Source organism: Pelodiscus sinensis, chromosome 2 (genome assembly GCF_052426305.1).
Source record: "Pelodiscus sinensis isolate ZL-2025 chromosome 2, ASM5242630v1, whole genome shotgun sequence".
In the NCBI taxonomy this organism is placed as follows: domain Eukaryota; kingdom Metazoa; phylum Chordata; order Testudines; family Trionychidae; genus Pelodiscus; species Pelodiscus sinensis.
Genome location: NC_143053.1, coordinates 211,894,080 through 211,913,207, shown reverse-complemented (window position 1 = coordinate 211,913,207; position 19,128 = coordinate 211,894,080). Strand labels below are relative to the sequence as shown.

The 19,128-nt window shown below is 44.1% G+C and overlaps 1 protein-coding gene across 7 annotated transcripts in view; it reads right to left on the bottom strand.

Moving 5' to 3' along the window:
- Nucleotides 1-19,128, bottom strand: part of ICA1 (islet cell autoantigen 1) — a 125,953-nt gene that overhangs the window by 94,605 nt on the left and 12,220 nt on the right. For 3 of the 7 annotated variants that reach the window (XM_075922317.2, XM_075922319.2, XM_075922318.2), the window contains exons 2-4: nt 10,227-10,272; nt 5,165-5,336; nt 1,700-1,772 (exon numbers count right to left, since the gene is read on the bottom strand). In XM_075922317.2, coding sequence (XP_075778432.2) covers nt 1,700-1,772; nt 5,165-5,336; nt 10,227-10,243 — 262 coding nt within the window. In that variant the 5' untranslated portion in view covers nt 10,244-10,272. Of the gene's footprint in view, nt 1-1,699; nt 1,773-5,164; nt 5,360-9,249; nt 9,305-10,226; nt 10,273-19,128 lie in introns of those variants that run through there. The other 4 variants (XM_006114513.5, XM_006114511.5, XM_006114514.5 and 1 more) reach the window with 4 other exon arrangements.

The window sequence follows — 19,128 nt, the reverse complement described above, 5'->3', positions numbered from 1 at the left end:
TAAATGTGTGATTTTCTTTTTAAGTCAATTGAATGGTCCGCTCACTGTGTGGTGTTTCAAAAGCTGCATAGTTTGAAAGTCTCTCCTGTTTTATTTTCTGGGGCTTTGGAAGAGGGAGTGTCACATGGCAGAAAGCTAGATACTTCTGGAGGGGAAGTAAGTAAACTGCATTTAGTAGTGGCCTTAAACCAGATCTCTGTGATGCTGGAAGGTCACAGCCACTCTCACCTCATGGACCTCTTCCAGATCAGCTGTCCCCTGCAGCAAGCACTTTTTCCTGCTCCCCCAGATTAGAACTCTCCCTGTCTGCCAGCCTCTTGGCCATCCACATGTCAGGTTATGCAGACTTGATGTAAAACAAATGACACGTGAAGGGAGAGGGACAGAGCCATTACTGTAATTGAAATGTTAAACAAGTTACATTTCTAAATGTGAGCAAGGGCCACTTGTTAGCCAAATTCACTGTACACCCACGCTGCATTCTAATCAAGTGTGTTCCTCCCTATATAATCTTCACACAAAAGACTTCACTTCAGTCATGATTACTACCATGGAACACTAATTCGATATATTTAATTGTTGTGTAACCTTACTTTCCCTCTAAATCTTGAGACCTTTTCTTGAGGGGTAGGCAGAGGTGGGGAGGAGGGGGAAATACCTACAACACTCTATAGATTAGATCCAGCCACCCCAACCAGTGAGGATCTTTCCTTGACTAGTCATCCATCAGCTCATTTTCTGCTCCACAGCATAACCTACCCTTTTCCACATGTGGTTTTCTAATCTGCCACTCGTCATGGCTGTCCACATGTCAGGGCCAGTTTGACTATCAATTCAGTGTCATGGCTGTGTTGTGTTAAGACTTCCATTATCCTTGATGCACATTAAAATCACATCCATCCACAGAACTCTGCCCCAAGTCTGCTCCTGCACCCTCCTCCTGCTCAGACCCCCCCCCGCTCCTGCACCCGTTCCCACCCAAACCCTGATCCCCACTTCACTCCTGCATCCCTCCCCCCCATACTGCCCATCCCCAGACCACTCTTGCACTCCCCTCTGCTCCTGCACCCAACCTTCCACCCAAACCCCCACCCCTACTCCGCTCCTGCACCCTACTTCCCACCCAACCTGCTCCTGCATCTACCACCCAGACTCAACAACTCCCAACCCACTCCAGCACCCTCCCTTTTCAAATCTGCTTCCCGGCAGCCTCCCCAAACAGAACCCCAGAGCCTGGGGGGGCCCCCACAAAATCTACTAGCCTGGCTCCTCCTAGGCTCTGGTGTGCAAGGGGAATGTAGAGAGTGTCTTTCTGCTTCTCAGTTGGAAGCCACATCAGTAAAGCAGTTTTTATTTTCGTTTCTCACTTTTATGCAGAGATTTTTCTATGGGTCAGAGGCCCCTTACCCCAAAAAGGTTACCCACCTCTGAGTTAGGAAAGTATTCAAAAGTCAAGCCCTATCTCTCCTGCATGTACTCCCATCTATATTAGCCTAGTATCCACATCTACAATCTCAGGAGATTTGAAGAAACTTTGGCCAAATTTAAAAACTGGCTTTATTATGGAAAGTTAGCTTCAAATATAACCAGGATGAAGCCAGTAGCCTGTATCCCACGATCATCTTCACTTTCACGCATTAGTTACTTCCATATTGCAGACCCACCTCCCAGCTTAATTGCTGTAGTTAGTTATACTTACAACAAATTCTTTTTTGATAGAGTTCGATTGCTTTAAGCAACTCCATACATGTTCTCTGAATCGAGTGGAACAGCTGAAATTAAATATAAAACAAGGTAATTATAAAAGATAAGCAAGAAATATTTGAAAGAAAAAAGTATTTGTTCTAAAATAAACCTGCATCACTTGTAAAAAAAAATTTTTTTAAATCATTATTTCCTTTTATACGTGTTGTTTCTAAAACCTTCTTTTGCTTGAATACAAGATTTTTCTTTAATTGCCTTTTCTCAGGTTCAAATTAAACATATCAAAAACAGAGAAAGGAAACATAAGAAAAAAACATAACAAAACAAAGTGACAGCTCTCAAAGGAAATGTTTATTTCTTATGCTACTTGACTGACTTTTTAAAATCTATGCACTAGCCATGAAGTTGTATAAAACTCTAGTTTGGAAGAAAAAAGTAAAGAGAGGCAGACACAGAACATCTGAACTGGAGTATAGGAGATAACACAATGCCTACTAGTTTTTCCAATATAAGGATACAGTCTTGAAAAGGGATATGTGAGTGTTGGAAACTTACAGACTGCAGTGGGACTCTCTCTCATGGATAAAAAATATCTATCCATGCAGATCCCTTTGCAGGACTGGGGCTTTCGTTTATAAATCAATAGGCAAGGCCATTGATCACAAAGAATGTTCAAACTGATCTGTTTTGTTTCTATTTCAGCGTAGTAACTTATCAGAAAAATATTTCTTAGCTTGAATTTTTATTATCATTTCTATTATGATAGCACCGTCAGGACCCAACAGCAATCTGGGTCCCACTATGCTAGGCACTACACAAACATACTGGAAAAGGCACTCAGCATACAACTCACCATACAACTTAACCAAAACTTCAGCCTGGCTTAGTATATATTTGTGCTAGGCTTGTCTATCAAATAATCAGCATTGCTTGCAGTCGGTGTTCCCTCTATGCTGCATGACAACACAGCCCCGTGGCTGCTTAAAGAGTCCCATTCAGCCGGGGGCTCAGGACTTGTTCACAGAGCTGCCTGGCTGGGAGAGAGGCACTTCTCCCTCAGGGTATGTCTACACTAGCTCGTTAGTTCGAGCTAGGTAGGGTAATGAGGGCAAGCGGACTTGCAAATGAAGCCCAGGATTTAAATATCCTGGGCTTCATTTGCATGTTCCCGGGCGCCGCCATTTTTAAATCCCCCTTAGTCTGAACTCCATGCCCGCAGCTACACACGGCATGGAGTAGGTAGTTCGAATTAAAGCTCCTAATTCGAACTACCGGTACTCCTTGTGGAATGAAGAGTAATGGTAGTTCGAATTAGGAGCTTTAATTCGAACTACCTACTCCGTGCCGCGTGTAGCCACGGGCACGGAGTTCGGACTAAGGGGGATTTAAAAATGGTGGCACCTGGGAACATGCAGATGAAGCCTAGGATATTTAAATCCCGGGCTTCATTTGCAACTCCGCTTGCCCTCATTACCCTACCTAGCTCAAACTAACGAGCTAGTGTAGATGTACCCTCAGCGACAGAAGCAACTCCCTGCTGCGGACAGAGCAGCGAGACTCTCCCAGTCAGCAGCAAAGGGACGTGCAGGTAGGTGCCAAGGTGCAATTGGCTGGCTGCAGCACAAACAAGAGGAAATAGCTGGCAGGGATGTGCATGCTGGATGGTGCTGGTGAGCAGTCCAGGCTGGAGGATACAGCAGCAAACGTGGAGCTAGAATTCTGAGCCCAAAAAAATAAGTCTGCAAATTGTGTGTGTCAATAAGTAAATGTGGCGGCTCCAGCATGGCAGTGGGGAGCACCAGTCACTGGCTGTGTGGAGGTGGGCCATCACCCTGCTGCCCTGATCTCCTCCGGGCACAGACTCAGCAACTCAGCAGTGTGGCCTTACCCAGCCCTAACACAGCACAAGGGCCAGTCCTGCCCTAGAAACACCGTAGCACCTTTCCGCTCTGTGCCGGGCGCACTAGATTTACATAGGCAGGCTCAACCTGGCAGGATCAAAATAGCTTAGTGGGGAGAGGAGTCAGGTAAAAGGGTTCTGTGTGAGGCAATGTGGGTATGAGTGGCTTAAGCAGAGATCTGGGTGTGGAAGGATCTGAATGTCCAGGGGCTCACTGGAGGGTGGCTGATGCAGGGGCAATGGGACTTTGTGGGGGGTATCCTGGTGAAGACAGTAGGGGCTCCACAGGATGGGGATTTAGGGCTCAGTTGAGAGGGTCCAGGTCCTGGAGGAGTGGGGCTTGGTAGGGTGGGGGACTGGGTGCAGCTGGTTAGGGCACAGTGAGGCTAGAGATTAAGTGCAGGGGGGACTACCAAAGGTAGTCTGGGTACAGGAGTAGGGGTATAGATGCAGCAAAGGTGGAGTTCAGGAGGGGGAGTCAAAGAGTATGAGGTGTAGTGGGGACATCGGAGTGCAGGAGGCCTCCGGATGCAAGGGGTGAGGCCTGGTGGAGTAGGGATTCAGGACTGGGGTGATCTGGATGCACAGAGGCTGGGTAGAAGAGAGAGCAGTTCTCCATATAGTAACCTCTCTCCCCACAGGCCGAGGAACAATTGGGGCATGAAGTGAGTAGTGAGGAGCTATGAATTCTGTGCGTGCACAGTGGTGCAGGAATAACTATAAAGGGCAGCCCAAGTTAAGAGGGCAGTGACACAGATACTCAGTCTTGACTGTATCCTGATATGTCATAGTAGAAGACATTATCATGGTTCTCGGGCCTAATATTTGGTCTCATCTTAAAATAAGTATAGTTTTAGAGGGAAAAATTAATTATAAAAGCCAGTAAATATCTTATTTACATAGCAATTTTCAACTAGCATTCAACAATGATCATTCTATCTAAGATATTCTGTGGCATCAGCACTACACAACCATTTGAATAAAAAAAACCCTCCAAATTAAAATTACAGGAAAAACAAATAGGTATAAAATAATTTTCCAAGTTTAAGAAACCTAGGATAAAACCAAGCCTCACTGAACCAATAAAAAAAACCCTCCAATTACTTCAGTGATACCAGAATTTCACCCCAATATTTTGAGAGTGGGTAAAAAATTATGTTTATTTTCACCATTCCATTACTGAGTACTTTTAAAACCACAATAACAACAACATTTTGTGTGTCCCCAAAAAAGTTTTCTTTTAATAGTCTGTTAATTCAGCAGGAACATTTGAACACTTTTCCAGTATTGTGCTGTTTTGTTAGAAGGTTAACTAGTAAGCAAAATACAGCTGTGGTAAGGTTGGCTGGTATTTTTTTTAAATATATAGTTAACTGTAATGGATATCTAAGAGTGCAGTATTCTCACCCCTGCCCCAAGCACACCCCGCACATGAGATTATACACATAAATATAAACTATGACACATATGCATATGTAGATACAAACACACAGACAATCACATCATCAGATTTCCAAAGAGATTTCCATCATTAATGTCTATTGTAAATTCATTACGTACCTCTAGTTTTGCATCTAGGTCTGCGTCTGAAGCCACAACATGTTCATCTTCCTTCTTTCCTGTGACTTTAATAAGGGTTTGTTTTGTTTTCCAATATTTTTGCTGCATTTTATTGACCACAGATTTTTCCTGACTCTGAGCATACTGGTCATAAAATTCCCTTGAGTAACTGCTAAAAACATTTAAGAAACAAAACTACAATGTTTAATTAAATAAAAAGAATGACACTTGTAAAATACTTGCAAATATTGTATTAGACTTTAAGGAGTTTCAAGAAAAAAAGGGGGAAAGGACTTTTTTTAAAATCTGTGAAACTATAACACCAAATACAGAAAAACTCCAATAGTCGGGCATCCAATAGTCCGGCACTCCTGATAGTCCGGCATCAAAATGGCAAGAGCCTAGTGAGTGAACTTCGGCAAAAATGAGTTACAAGGTAACAGCGGCGGCAGCTGAACAGAGCAAAAAGGGTAAAAAAGGCTTTAAAAAACCGAAAACATTACAGTATACTGTATACAGTATGTACAATAAAAAGGGTTAAGAACACTTTATATACAGTATATAATGTATACAGTATATATATATATAACCAGTTTATAGTACCTCCTGATAGTCCGGCATATTTGATAATCCGGCACCACCTAGGTCCCCTAGGTTCCAGATTATCGGAAGTCTACTGTAAATAGCAAATACCTTAATTCATTAGTGAGCAACCTGCAGGCTACATGTGGCCCACTGGGGTGCCACCTGCAGCCATCTACCCTCCTCACCCACATGTCTCTCAAGCACAGGAGAACCAGAGCTCTGCACTTCCTACTTCTCCCCCCCCCATACTTTTGGAGAGCGTGAATCCACTAATTTGTGCTCTGTCCCTGTACCTCCCCCTCCCTCCCAGAGCTGGAATGCCACAAATCAGCTGTTTACTGCTGTTCAGGCTCTGGGAGGGAGGGGAAGGCGTAGAAAGTATGGAGCTCTGATGCTCTAGTGCACAAGAGGCGCATGTGGGGGGGAAGATAGAAAGAGGGGACTGCAGGGCCGCAAGCGGAACCCTAATGGGTCACAGACTGCTGCAGCCCACTGAGGTGAAGGAGGAGCCATTTATGAGGCCCACTTCCTATTCTCCGGTTGCTCATCCCTCCTCTAATTCCTTTTAGCTGCAAGTGGCATTTATATGATTCACTATATTCATGAAGGCTTCCAATCTTACTTATGGGACCATTTAAACCACTTCCAATTTGAATGTGGTACACTGGCGGTATTCCGATTATCAATACTCAAAAGTGAAGACTACTTAGTGATTTATAGCAGCTATGATAACGTCTCAGTTTGTGCATTAGCTATGTGTCCTGTAATTTTTGTATTCATATATTGGGGAGAGATTTACGGTGAAATCCTGATCCACTGAAAGGCTTCAGTAGAAAACTGCCATTGTCTTCACTAGGTCCAGGATTTCGTCCTGAATGTTGATCTTGTATGTAAGCATTTTTTTACATCCCTTTTTACAACTCAACATGTAGGAGAGAAAGCAACAGTACCCCGTACTGCTCATTCAGCCAAGCACCAGACAAAGTCTGATACAGGCAGTCCCCAGGTTACGTACAAGATAGGGACTGTAGGTTTGTTCTTAAGTTGAATCTGTATGTAAGTCGGAACTGGCGTCAGCCGCTGCTGAAACTGATCAGTTTCAACCGCGGCTGAATCTGGACGCCAGTTCTGACTTACATACAGATTCAACTTAAGAAACCCAGGCGTCCCCAAGTCAGCTGCTGCTGAAACTGATCAGCGGCTGATTCCAGGAAGCCCGGGGCAGAGCAACTCTGCCTCGGGCTTCCTGTAGTCAGCCGCTGGTCAGTTTCAGCAGCGGCTGACTTAGGGACGCTTGGGGCAGAGCAGCTGGGGTGCTGCTGGGTTGCTCCAGTAGCGCAGCTCCTCGGCGCTACTGGAGCAACCCAGCAGCACCCCAGCTGCTCTGCCCCAGGCATCCTGATTCAGCCACTGCTGAAACTGACCAGCAGCGGCTGAATCAGGACTTCTGGGGCAGAGCAGCTGGGGTGCTGCCGGGTTGGCCCGGAGCAGCGCTGCGGGACCAACCTGGCAGCCCCCAGCTGCTCTACCCCAGGGGTAGGCAAGAAAAGCCTGGTCTTCTGGGGGGGGGGGGGGCACTAGCTGCACCCTCCCCCTCCCCAGCAGACCAGGGAGACGGGGGTGGCGGGACCGCCCAAGTCCTCAATGGCTTTGCTCCGTCTCCCTGGTCTGCTGACCTGGGAGACGCGGAGCAAAGCCGCAGAGCATGCGGGCAGCAGGACAGTCCAGGAGCGCTGCGGCTGTCCCACTGCGGGCGTGCTCCGAGGCTTTGCTCCCCATCTCCCTGGTCTGCTGGTCAGACCAGGGAGATGGAGAGCAAAGCCGCGGAGCACGCCCGCAGCGGGACAGCCCAAGCGTGCCCGGGCTGTCCCGCTGCGGGCGTGCTCCAAGGCTTTGCTCCCGTCCCCTTGGTCTGCTGGGTGGGGGGGTCCAGCAAAGCCGCTGGACCCCACCCCCAGCAGAGCAGGGACACCAGAGCAAAGCCACCGCCTGGGCGACTTTGCTCCCGGGCAAACGAGCAAAGCCACCGAGGCGGCGGCTTTGCTCGGGTGTCCCTGGTCTGCTGGGGGGGGGGGTCCAGTGGCTTTGCTGGACACCCCCAGCAGACCAGGGAGACCGGGAGAAGCTTTTCTCACCCCAGAGGACACGGGTGGCCACCCGCCGCCCGTGAGCTCCGGGGCGAGAAAAGCCCCGTTCGTAAGTGCGGATCCGACATAAGTCGGATCCGCGTAAGTCGGGGACTGCCTGTACTTCAATTTTATATAGTACAAAATCTAAAAAGTATGAGAAATGAACTATGTTGGACTGTGCAACACGTACACTTTTTCCAGATTATTTTCCATACAGGGATGGTTCTGCATCTCTTTTGTAAATTTATTGAAGTTGTAGTCAAAACAAAAATCCTATCCTCCTACTATTCCTTTAACTATATGAGGCACAGAAAATTTAGCTCCTCAATAGAACACTAATCTGTCTGATGAACAGTTAATTAACTTCTGAGAAAATGGAATCTCCAATCTGTAAATAATTGAAAAATTGCATTAATTTTGCAAACGTTTAAAAGTAATAGGTTTACTAATATTAAAATTATGTCAAATTAGTGTCTTAGAAGAATTTAAAGATATTGCATACTTGTGAAAAAAAAATGAAATATGATAGCTCAGTTATGCCCTTCCATGGTTCATAGCTACATGGGGTTTGTATTCACTAGTGGTGCAAGATCACTATATTATTAGATTTAGTCTTTTTAAAAGTATACAAGACAGAACACTTTTTTAGTCCATCACAAAAAATATTTGCAATAGAGTAACTCAAGCATCTTAGTCAACCTACACACTGACTGTAAGATTTGAACCATACTGCAGATCCCAAGATAAAAATAAGGTTTTCAATTACTTTTTTGCTGCAGCACAAAATAACCAATATATGCAAGATATGCCAAATCCAATTTAACGAACAGCTCTTTGTAAACTAATTGCATAGATATTGACAAGGGATAGCACATTAAGTCAGATGAAATGTGTGGTATATTTTATGATGCAGGAAATATCAATTAAAATGTGAATCCTGTTATTAAAGTGAGGATCCAAAACAGCACTTCATGCAGATCTACATAAAGGTAAGAATTTTACAGATAGATCTTTTGGAGAACCAGGATCTTACCTCTCAGAGTAAGTAAGATTTTATCTAAAGCAAAAAAATGCCAATATCCCTTTAAAATTATTCAAAATGTAAGAAAGATTTCAAAATCATTTCCAGGAAAAACATCAAATTAAATTAAATGCACCCAGACTCGTAAAAGCAAACATTCTGGAAACATATTTTATTAAAAGCACTAAACAGGAAATGAAAGTTTGTAAATCATGTTTTGTGATACCTCAAGTCTCAGACCAGTACTTGTGGTCAGAACAGGCAGACTATTGTGCCCCATGGAAGGTAATGAGGCTGGGTCAGATCACAACACAGGATCAAGGCTACAGTGTTTCAGCTTACATTCCTACCTTCTTTGAGGTCAAGGGGAATTCAGTGGGCACATAGTTGGGCTACAAATGTCATCTAACAAAAAGGAAAATTGATTTAATAAGAATTATTAATTTAGAGCAGTGTTTGTGGGCCATGGACTCACATTGAGAAAGCTACTAACGGGCCACTCCGGTTTATTTACTTAGCAGTTCTGAAGCCACGGATCCTTGTGGCTCTCATTGGCTGTAATTTGCCATCTGCAATGGAAAGAGAGCCATTTATTGCTGTGCAGCCGCTAAGTAAACAAACTGGAGCGGCCTGTTAGCAGCTTTCTCAAAGTGTTTCTCAAAGTGGACTATAGGCCCAATGATTTAGAGAATTCTTCAATAATTAATAATCAATATAAAAGAAATCAGGGGAATGTAATAAATTGTTATCATTTTCTTAAGTATAATGGTAAAACTACACTTTAAATTGAACTTTGAGAAAAAAATTACTCTATGCATAACATTTGTTCATAATTTTTAAAGAATATCTTCTATGAAGAATTGAGTGTTGCTCATATATTCTGCATAGGATAACTGAACAGAAAAAGCCTCGTACTATAGAACACTATTGTTGAACAATTTTATTCAGCACTGTAAATTTGTCAACACGAATTATTATATTGTGAATAATCACGTTTAAATTTTACAATCATTTAACAAAACCTAGTATCAATTATGAATAAAGTAGTAAGTATCTACTTAAGTTACAAAGTTAAATGATGTGGATAAATCCAACTCTGTTTACAAAACAGAAGATTAAAAAATAAATACGTTAGTTATTAATCTAGTCCATGAATTTGTTTTTCTATTACTTGATCTCTTTTTACCTCCAATCTATCTTTATTGAGGATTTTATGTCAAAGATTGGATGACAAAATATGAAAGTCTGGTAAATATAGATAGCAACAGTTTAGTATGTTGCTTCTAATTTTATTATTGTGACAGATAAAAAATATAAAATTACTTACTACTTATGGCCATCCATGTTTCTTTATTTTCTTCAGACACTTAGAACTAAAAAAAAAAAAAAAATCACTTAAATTGAATTTAAAATAAAACTGAAATAAGCTCTAAAAGTACATATCCAGCCATATATTAGAGATGTAACAGTGTAATTGTTTAAACAGTTAACTGATAAGCATCAGCTTATCAATCACCATAACAGTTACATGCCTCCCAGCCCTGCTCCCATGGAGCCGGCTGCACTGCAAGCTCTGCAGCATATAACTACTGTGATTTTCAGCAGAGACACAGTTACCTAAGTAACCACTTTTTAACATCCCCACCATATATAAAGTATTATTATTTTTACAACATCCTTCTTTCAGTATTGTCTCAAAGTAATTCACAAGCTACAGACCAAATGCTGCACTCACACACGGAACTCTCAAGTCAATGGGGATCACACAGAATGATGAAAATGTCGGGCTGAAAGGAACCCCAAGAAGTTACAAAATCCAGCCTGATGTGCTAGAGGCAGAACCAAGTAATCTAGACCATCTGTGACAGGTGTTTGTCTAACTTGTGCAATTCCTATCACTGGAGGTTTTTAAGAACAAACTCCACGGAAGCCTATTCCAGAGCTTAATTCCCTTCGTAGTTAGAAAGCTTTTCCTAATAGCTAACCTAACTTGCCATAGATGCAGAATAAACCCATTACTTCTGGTCCTATCTTCAATGGACATGAATTGATCATTATCCTATTTATAACTGCACTTAACACATTTTAAAACTTAACAGGTTCTACCCAGTCTGCTTTTCTCAAGAACTAGATATGCCCAGATTTTTAATTTTTTCCCCCAGGTCAGGTTGTTGGTTTGGGGGAGAGGGGTTAAAACTTTTTGACACAGGAACCAGTAAATCCATTCACTAGCTTTTGGAGGACCAGTAACATTCATTTGCATATTTGCGTATTCATTAAGCAAATGATGAATATTCAAATAAGTTGTTTCTGGTCCTCCCAAAGCCCCCAGTGCCAGCATTAGCAAAGTTTTTGATACAGTCACCCACAATATTCTTGCCAGCAAGTTAAGGGAATAAGGATTGGATAAATGGACTGTAAGATGGATAGAAAGCTGGCTAGATCAGGGTTTCCCAAACTTTTTACTTTAGTTGGAACCCGGTTTTTTTAGTACTGTTTTTTACAGCCCAAAAATATAAACACATATAAAAAAAAAAGAATGAAAAATGAATAAATTTTCAGTTCTCACCTGGCTGCATCCTCCACCCAGCCTGGGCCAGGGTTTGGGGGACCCAGCGCTGCATGGGCACTCCAGGAGGGGGGAGCAGGAGCAGACTGGGGGTAGGGTAGCTGTCTAGGAGGGAGAGTGCAAAGGAGGGTAGGGTTGCCAGGTGTCCGGTTTTGTACCGGACAATCTGGTATTTGAGGGGTTTTTCTGAGAAACAAATTAAGAAATTATCAGACATATAAAATGTCTGGTATTTTCTAATTAGGTGAGTTTTATTATAATTAGGTGTATCAGTCCATAGCTGCGAACTGCCTGGATAGTAGATGTGCTCACTATGTGTGTGTGTGTGTGGGGGGGGGGGGGCAAAATGGAATCCCCAGGGAGACTCACTCCTCTGCCAGCGTCTGTAGGGTCTGCATGTGCCCAGGTCAGTCCCGCTCCCCCCCCTTCCGATCTCCCATTAAGCCCTGCTGCCCCCGCCCAGCCCTGGTTCCACCACCTGCCCTCCCCGATTTCTGCTGGACAGCCCCACTGCCTCCAACCCTGCTTCTGCCCGCTTGTCTCCCCCCACATCTCCGCGGGACAGCCCCCCCCAATCTCTGGAGGACAGTCCCGCTGCCCCCAACCCTGCTTCCGTCGCCCACTCCCCCCCATCTCCGTGGTACAACGCTGCTGCCTCCAACACTGCTTCTGCCACCTGCTCGCTCCCTCCCCCCTTCCCATCTCCGCGGGACAGCCCCGTTGCTGCCACCCGTTTCTGCGGCCCGCCCGCCTGGATCTCCGCGGTATAGCACCACTACCTTCAACCCTGCTTTCGCAGCGCACCGCCTACCCACCTGGATCTCTACGGGACATCCCTGCTACCCCTAACCCTGCTTCCACCTGCCGCCCACCCGCCTGCCCTGATCTTCGCGGGACAGCCCAGCTGTACCCAACCCTTCTTCCCGGCGGCCGGTTCTCCCCCTCCACTGCCACCTCCTCCCAGCCCGCCCCGCTCTGCTCCTCTACCGGCAGCCATGCTGAGGCCCAGTATTTTTTTCCTGCGGCCCAGTACTGGGCCCATAGTTTGGGAAACGCTGAGTTAGAGTGAATGAACAGAGAGTTTGAGAGTCTCTGGTGAGAAACAGAGGCAAATGAATAGCTGCTACTTCTGACAGGTACTGTAGTGCCTTATCTAGGATATCTGCTAAAGAGGGCTGCTAACATGCAGTTTGTTCTTCCTGCTGTACAAAGAAAACAAAAGCAGTAAACATTTCTGCAAACGAACAAATTCAACTATGAAAATGCCTTGACACTGTGTCGCTGACATCTCATCTAAATGAAAACTGCCCTGGAAGACTTCGAATGTTAGAAAAATATTGGGCTTTTTTTTTTCTAACGAACTTTCTAGGGAACTGCACGGTGGGGGCTTGTTCTGCAACCTTGTGAAGGGGACAGCAGCATAGATTCATAGACTCATAGACTTTAAGGTCAGAAGGGACCATTATGATCATCTAGTCTGACCCCCTGCACAGTGCAGGCCACAGAATCTCAACCACCCCTCTTAGAATAATCCTGAGGGCATGGGAAGCTCCCTGCAGGTGGAAGGGCCAGATCAAAGCTGTAGGCAGGGCTGTGCCCTCCCTGCCAGCAGGCTGTGAAGTTTCTCAGCAACTGGTAGGACTTGAACTAATTCCCCTGTTTGACAGGTATGGGTCCTACGGGCTGCTCTGCTCTCCCCCAAGCTTCGCTGGCAGCTGGTCAGACCCAGCTAACGCGGCTTGTGTAAGCAGCCAGCTCTGGGCTGGGGAATTCACCGTGACATCTTGCAAAGTTCATGGCCCTTGTTAGCGGCCCAACCCTGTGCGCAGCGTGGGGCCCTGAAGGCGCAGGGCCCAAGGCAACCACTTTGCTTGCCTTGCTCTAAGACCAGGCCTGACGTCACAACCCCATCTATACTTCACAACTAGACCTTCTGCGTCCAGTATGCACCAGGACCACTATAGTTGTGCTGCAGCACAAGAGGCCTCCACGACTGAGGAGGATGGTGCTGTGTTTGGCCGTTAGTGCACTGGTTCCCCAGTAAGGAGTTCAGAATAAAACTGACAGGAAACATATACTTTAGGTTTTACAAATAAACAGTTTTGGAATAAAAGAGGGATGCTTGTGAATGGATTTTATTTGTTCTCTTCAGATGATCCCTATTCCCTTCCTTCCTTTCAGATAAGGAACTGGGCAAAATGATCCATGAATTCGTTACTTTATGAACAGATTACAATTCACTGCATTTGTACAGGCTGAACCTCTCTAGTTTGGCACGCTTTGGTTGAGCAACATTCGGGGTCCAGCATGATTTTAGTTAGTCAGAGGTCCACTTCTTAGTAGTATGGTCAGGTTTGCCAAGGTCCCTATAAATTTGTTTACAGTCACCAATCCTGGCTCTCAGTGTTCTGTGCTGTTATTTAACTCTAATTTACCACAAAGGCTATGTCTAGATATGAAAAAGCCTCTTTCAAAAGAGGCTTGTAAAGATACTTTTAAAAAAGCCTCTTTCGAAAAAGAGCATCTAGACTACAACCAGTACTTTTGAAAAAGCAAGCCACTTTTTCGAAAGAGAGCACCCAGGCAGTCTGGATACTCTCTTTCGAAAAAGCACAGTTTGCATTATATAACACCTTTTTTCGAAAGAGCACTTTCAAAAAAAGGCATTATTCCTTGTAAAACGAGGTTTTCCACGTTCAAGAAAAATGCCACGTTCTTACGAAAGAATGCGGCAGCAGTCTAGACTCAGAGGAAGTTTTTACGAAAACAGGCCCCTTTTTTTGAAAAAAAAAAAAACAAAAACCTGTAGTCTAAACACACCCTAAATGTATTCTAAAAGCCCAGTAATCAGGGGAAGCATTGGTAATGCTGCTAGCAACATTGATCTCCCATATTTCAGCAAATTCTCTGGTTTGACACTAGTCAAGTCCCAAGTGTGCCAGACTAGAAAGTTTCAGCCTATTCTGTTAAATGGAAGTAGCATAGGGATTCCAGCTTCGCAGAATAGGGAAGTCCAACTTCATAATGGAATGAACCACCATGAACCCATCACTTCTGAATTGTGCAACCTTCCCTGGGTACCATTTCACTTCCAATACCATTTTAAAACCTTTGTTATGGTCTTCAAAGTAAGCAACAGTTCAGGACCCAGCTAAGCAAGTGCTACCTTTTAATCTATGACTCCACTAAATCAGCTCTGCTCCTCTGGTAGAATGCAGCTAGCAAAATCAAGAGTGCATGGGAGCTGGAGATAGAGTTCTTGGTTGACAGGCTCATCTATATGATGAATTACCAGAGGGAATTTGATGATGACAAAGTCTCATTATACTTTTAGAACTCTCTACAAGGCCCATCTGTAATCGAAGTGTTTTAAAATACATCACCCACCAAGGCAGAGATTCCTAGAATCAGGAAATGGTAATGAGAAGAAAACCTTACGATGCCACTATGGATGTGAATCTGCAAATGTTCTCTTGGGAAAAGAGCATATGTGGACAGCATGAAATGTGGAGAAGAATCCAGCAAACCCTGCCTTTACTTTATGGCCATGTTCCCTCTAATCTTTTCCATCCATGCGCAGATTCTTTCCATCCATGTGAGGATTTGTTTTTATGTGCATCACCAGTAGAATCAAAAACCTAGCTGTGGGTGCTCTCCTAATCAGCTGGTGGCATTTGAATCTCTCCTGAGTGGCCGCACAAGCACCTATCTTACAGGCAACAAAACAGGTTTTGGATATTGCACAAAAACACTTCTTGCAATGCTAATCTCTGGCACCAGCCTCTCTTTTTATCATACACTCCTAGTTGCTGATCTGATCTGACCCTGCAAACACTAAAAGTCTTCTACTCCTTTTGAATTCCCTCCTCATCTGCGTTCTTTTAAATGGATTATTTTACCACTGTAACCCTTACTTATCTACATTTCAAACAAATAATTACTTAATCCCATTTTTATCCATCTGCATAGCAAAGAGAAACTAAATTATTTGTTCCAAGCAGAAATAGAGTCAATTTTCCAAGCAGAGTACAGTAAACTTCCGATAATCTGGCACTTTTAGGACCCAGGGGGTGCTGGATTATCAGATATGCCGGACTATCAGAAGGGGGGGGCTATGAGGGGTTTGGGGTGGGGTGGTAGTCTGATAGTCTAGCTCTGCCCCAGTCGTCCCTGATTCAGCCGCTGCTGGTCAGTTTCAGCAGCTGCTGAATTGGGGACGCCTGCGGCAGAGCAACTGGGGTGCTGCTGGGTTGGTCCAGTAGCGTCACCCCTCGGTGCTGCGAAACCAACCCGGCAGCACCCCAGCTGCTCTTGGGGACGCCTGGGACAGAGCAGCTGGGGTGCTATCAGGTTGGTCCCGTAGCACTGCTCCTCGGCGCTGCGGGACCAACCCGGCAGCACTTCAGCTGCTCTGCTCCAGGCATCCCCAAGAGCAGCTGGGGTGCTGCTGGGTTGGTTCCGTAGCACCGCAACCTCGGTGCTGCGGGACCAACCCGGCAGCACCCCAGCTGCTCTGCCCCCGGCTTCCCCGATTCAGCTGCTGGTCAGTTTCAATCGGGGAAGCCGGGCGCAGAGCAGCGCCAATTGTCCGGCTGCCCCAGCACTTCCAGGTTCCTGATGGTGCTGGACCATCAGGAGCGCCGGAGCATTAGATGCCGGACCAATGGAGTTTTACCGTACTTTGTACCAAAACAAAGGGCATAGTGGTACCAGTAAGAAGATACAAGCTGCAAAAGTTCTGTTTTTAAGAAACAAACATTATGGACCTCCCCCACCATCCCTGCAGCAGGAACTAATGGGAAAGGAATGTCAGCAAGGTTCCCCTCATAGAGATGTGTCCCTGATTGTTTGATTGGGGAACCAGGGCTGTCTCCATGGAGAGCCTGTGCCTCTATTGCAGTCTATGCCCCTGACTCTGCTCTCCATAATTCCCTGAAAGAATGTTTCCATAAAAAAACAAGTAACCAGGGCTTCTGCACTTGAGACTCCTTGCTGCAAACAGGGGTAATGGGGATACAGAAAGGACAGAGGAAATTTCCATCAGTCTGCTCTTGAACTGTATAACCAACAGGTCAGGGGACAAGTGACATGTTGTGTTTGTTCTAATTTGTTACTTTTCCAATCAGTGCGTGGTTGGCTATAATCAGTGATATAAATAAACCATTTTAAGAGGAAAAACAGAAACAAACTCAGCTTGCCACATACCTACGAATGACTATTTCAAAATACAGGGAGCCAAATCTGCAATCCTTGTGGGAAGAACCTTAAACCCATGCAGAGCCAACTGAAGCCAATGTGGATCATCTTGAAAGGCTGAGAATTAAATGTATAAATCTCCTAATGCTCTGGGATTCTACATCGTACTTTTACATCCTATACAAAAACACTGCATGACAATACAGGTCTTGCAGTAAAGTATTTTCTCCCTGTAGCATTACACATTCCATTCATTATTTGGGAAAGGAAAACAATAAATAAATAAGCCATTCAATTTATTTTGGCTAGTTGACATGTCAGGATAGTTTTGAATTGTTTAGCCTGCTGACTTTAATTTTAATGAGAAATACTATGCTATATCATGTCTCAAAGGGAGGTTACTAAAGGAGCGACTATATTTTGCCGGCAATAACATCTAAATAATAGTCACAACAGCAGATAGCATTTTTACTGCTATAAAGAAAAAAATGGAAAAATGCTGTCTCGGAAGTTTTACCAAATGCTTCTGTTCTTTGAAAGGAGGAAGCAAAACACTTTTTATTCATATTTCATACAAAATTTAACAGAAGGAAAGATTCCATACAAGGGAAATTATTCCTCAAACAATTCATGAATAACCACCATTCTCACAAAAATCAGTTAGAATTGATCTAGAATTCTTAATTGTTATATTTATATGCAAACCAACACAGGCCTCTATGCAGGAATTTGTGTGTGTGTGTGTGTGCGCGCGCACGTGCATGCTCTTTATTGCAAATGTAGACCACAAGGGTGCAAACACACCCCTTATGGTTCCCCACCCCACTACCAGTCTCACTTCCGGGAGAGAGGGGAGAATCTGCCCCAGCCTTCCCCTGGCCCACCAAAGCATGGGGGGTGGAAGGCTTGGGCAATGCGTTGCTCTTGCCTTCCCGTAATTGTCCAGAATCAGACACATGGAGACTATGGAGGACCATGGCAGGTGCTTTTGCACCCTTCCTGCAAATGGGCCTGCAACATTTCAGTGTTTTCTCTCTCAGGGTTTCCTCCCATACCTAACACCATAATACCTATGGCATAGGTCCTGACTATACACACATGCTCAGCTTTAAAACACATCAAACATTTAAGTTCAAAATTCATCTCATTTTTATTACTACTCCTCATCTCATGCTTATGTTTAAGCATGGGAGTGTATCAAGGATTAGTGCCTAACTGCTGAAATTGGTTCCTTTTCTTCCTGTTCTGGTAGGAGAAACACCACTGGCCTATGCTTAATCAGAAACAAGAGATGTAGAACTAAACCCCATATTCTAGGATGTACACACCTTACAGGTTTACCCTCAGCTTAGCAGGAAAGAAGACTGCAACTGCTTCCTTTAAAAACAAACAAACAAACAAACTGTTGTTGCTTCAACTTTACTTCTAATGAAGGAAAGAAATGAGTTCAGGAGCGAGAATCTGGAAATAATAGGCTGTCTCTAGACTACATCCCTTTTTCAGTGAAGGGATATAAATTAGGCACATTGATATTGCAAATGAAGCTGGGATTTAAATATCCCGTGCTTCATTTGCATAATGGTGGCTGCCGTTTTTTTCCAAAACTGGGCTTTTTCTAAAAAAAAAAAAAAAAAAAAAAAGGCAGCAGTTTAGACAGGAATCTTTCGAAAATAAAACCCTTTTTTCAAAAGATCCTGTACTCCTCAAAAAATGAGGTTTACAGAATCTTTCGAAAAAGGGTTTTATTTTGAAAGATTCCTGACTAAACTGCCAGGGGAAGACGGGGGTTTGAAAAAAGCTCCGCTTCATTTGCAATATTGACGTGCCTAATTTACATCCCTTTTTCGGTAAAGGGATGTAATCTAGACACAGCCCTAGTCTCTCCTGTCCAAAACAGAACCTTTTACCCTGGTTGCTTTTATAAATATATCTGAATCTGTTATGTCTTAGAAATAACTTAGAAATATCACAATCATCCCAGAATAGGATCTTGTAGAGATTCGGTAGAAGTGCTCTATGCATGCTAGCAATTTTCTTCTCATCAATATCCAGTACTGCGGACAAAAAGCTTCTCCATGAAGCCCATTGGGATCACTCCCTTCTTTCATACTAGGTATTACTGGAAGACATTTTTAGTATTTTCCATGATTTTCTACCACTTCTACTTCCTCCCATCCCAGGCTTTTGAGGCACAAGTACCGTAATAAAATTTCATATATCTCATACAAATCCTGACACATACACACTCCCAAATATTTCTGGTTGGTTATCTGTCACCTGTACTTTTGTTGTGAGTTTTCCCATTTTGTCTCTGAAGTAGTAAAGGGCTGATCTCAGTCATTTTGTGACTGAGCAATCTTAGGGAAGCTTTAATGCTCCCTTCTTTTCCTGGGATAAATTGTGGGTAGGACAAACATCAAAGTGGTAAGTGCAAATGTATTAAATTGGTGAGACCCTATAATTC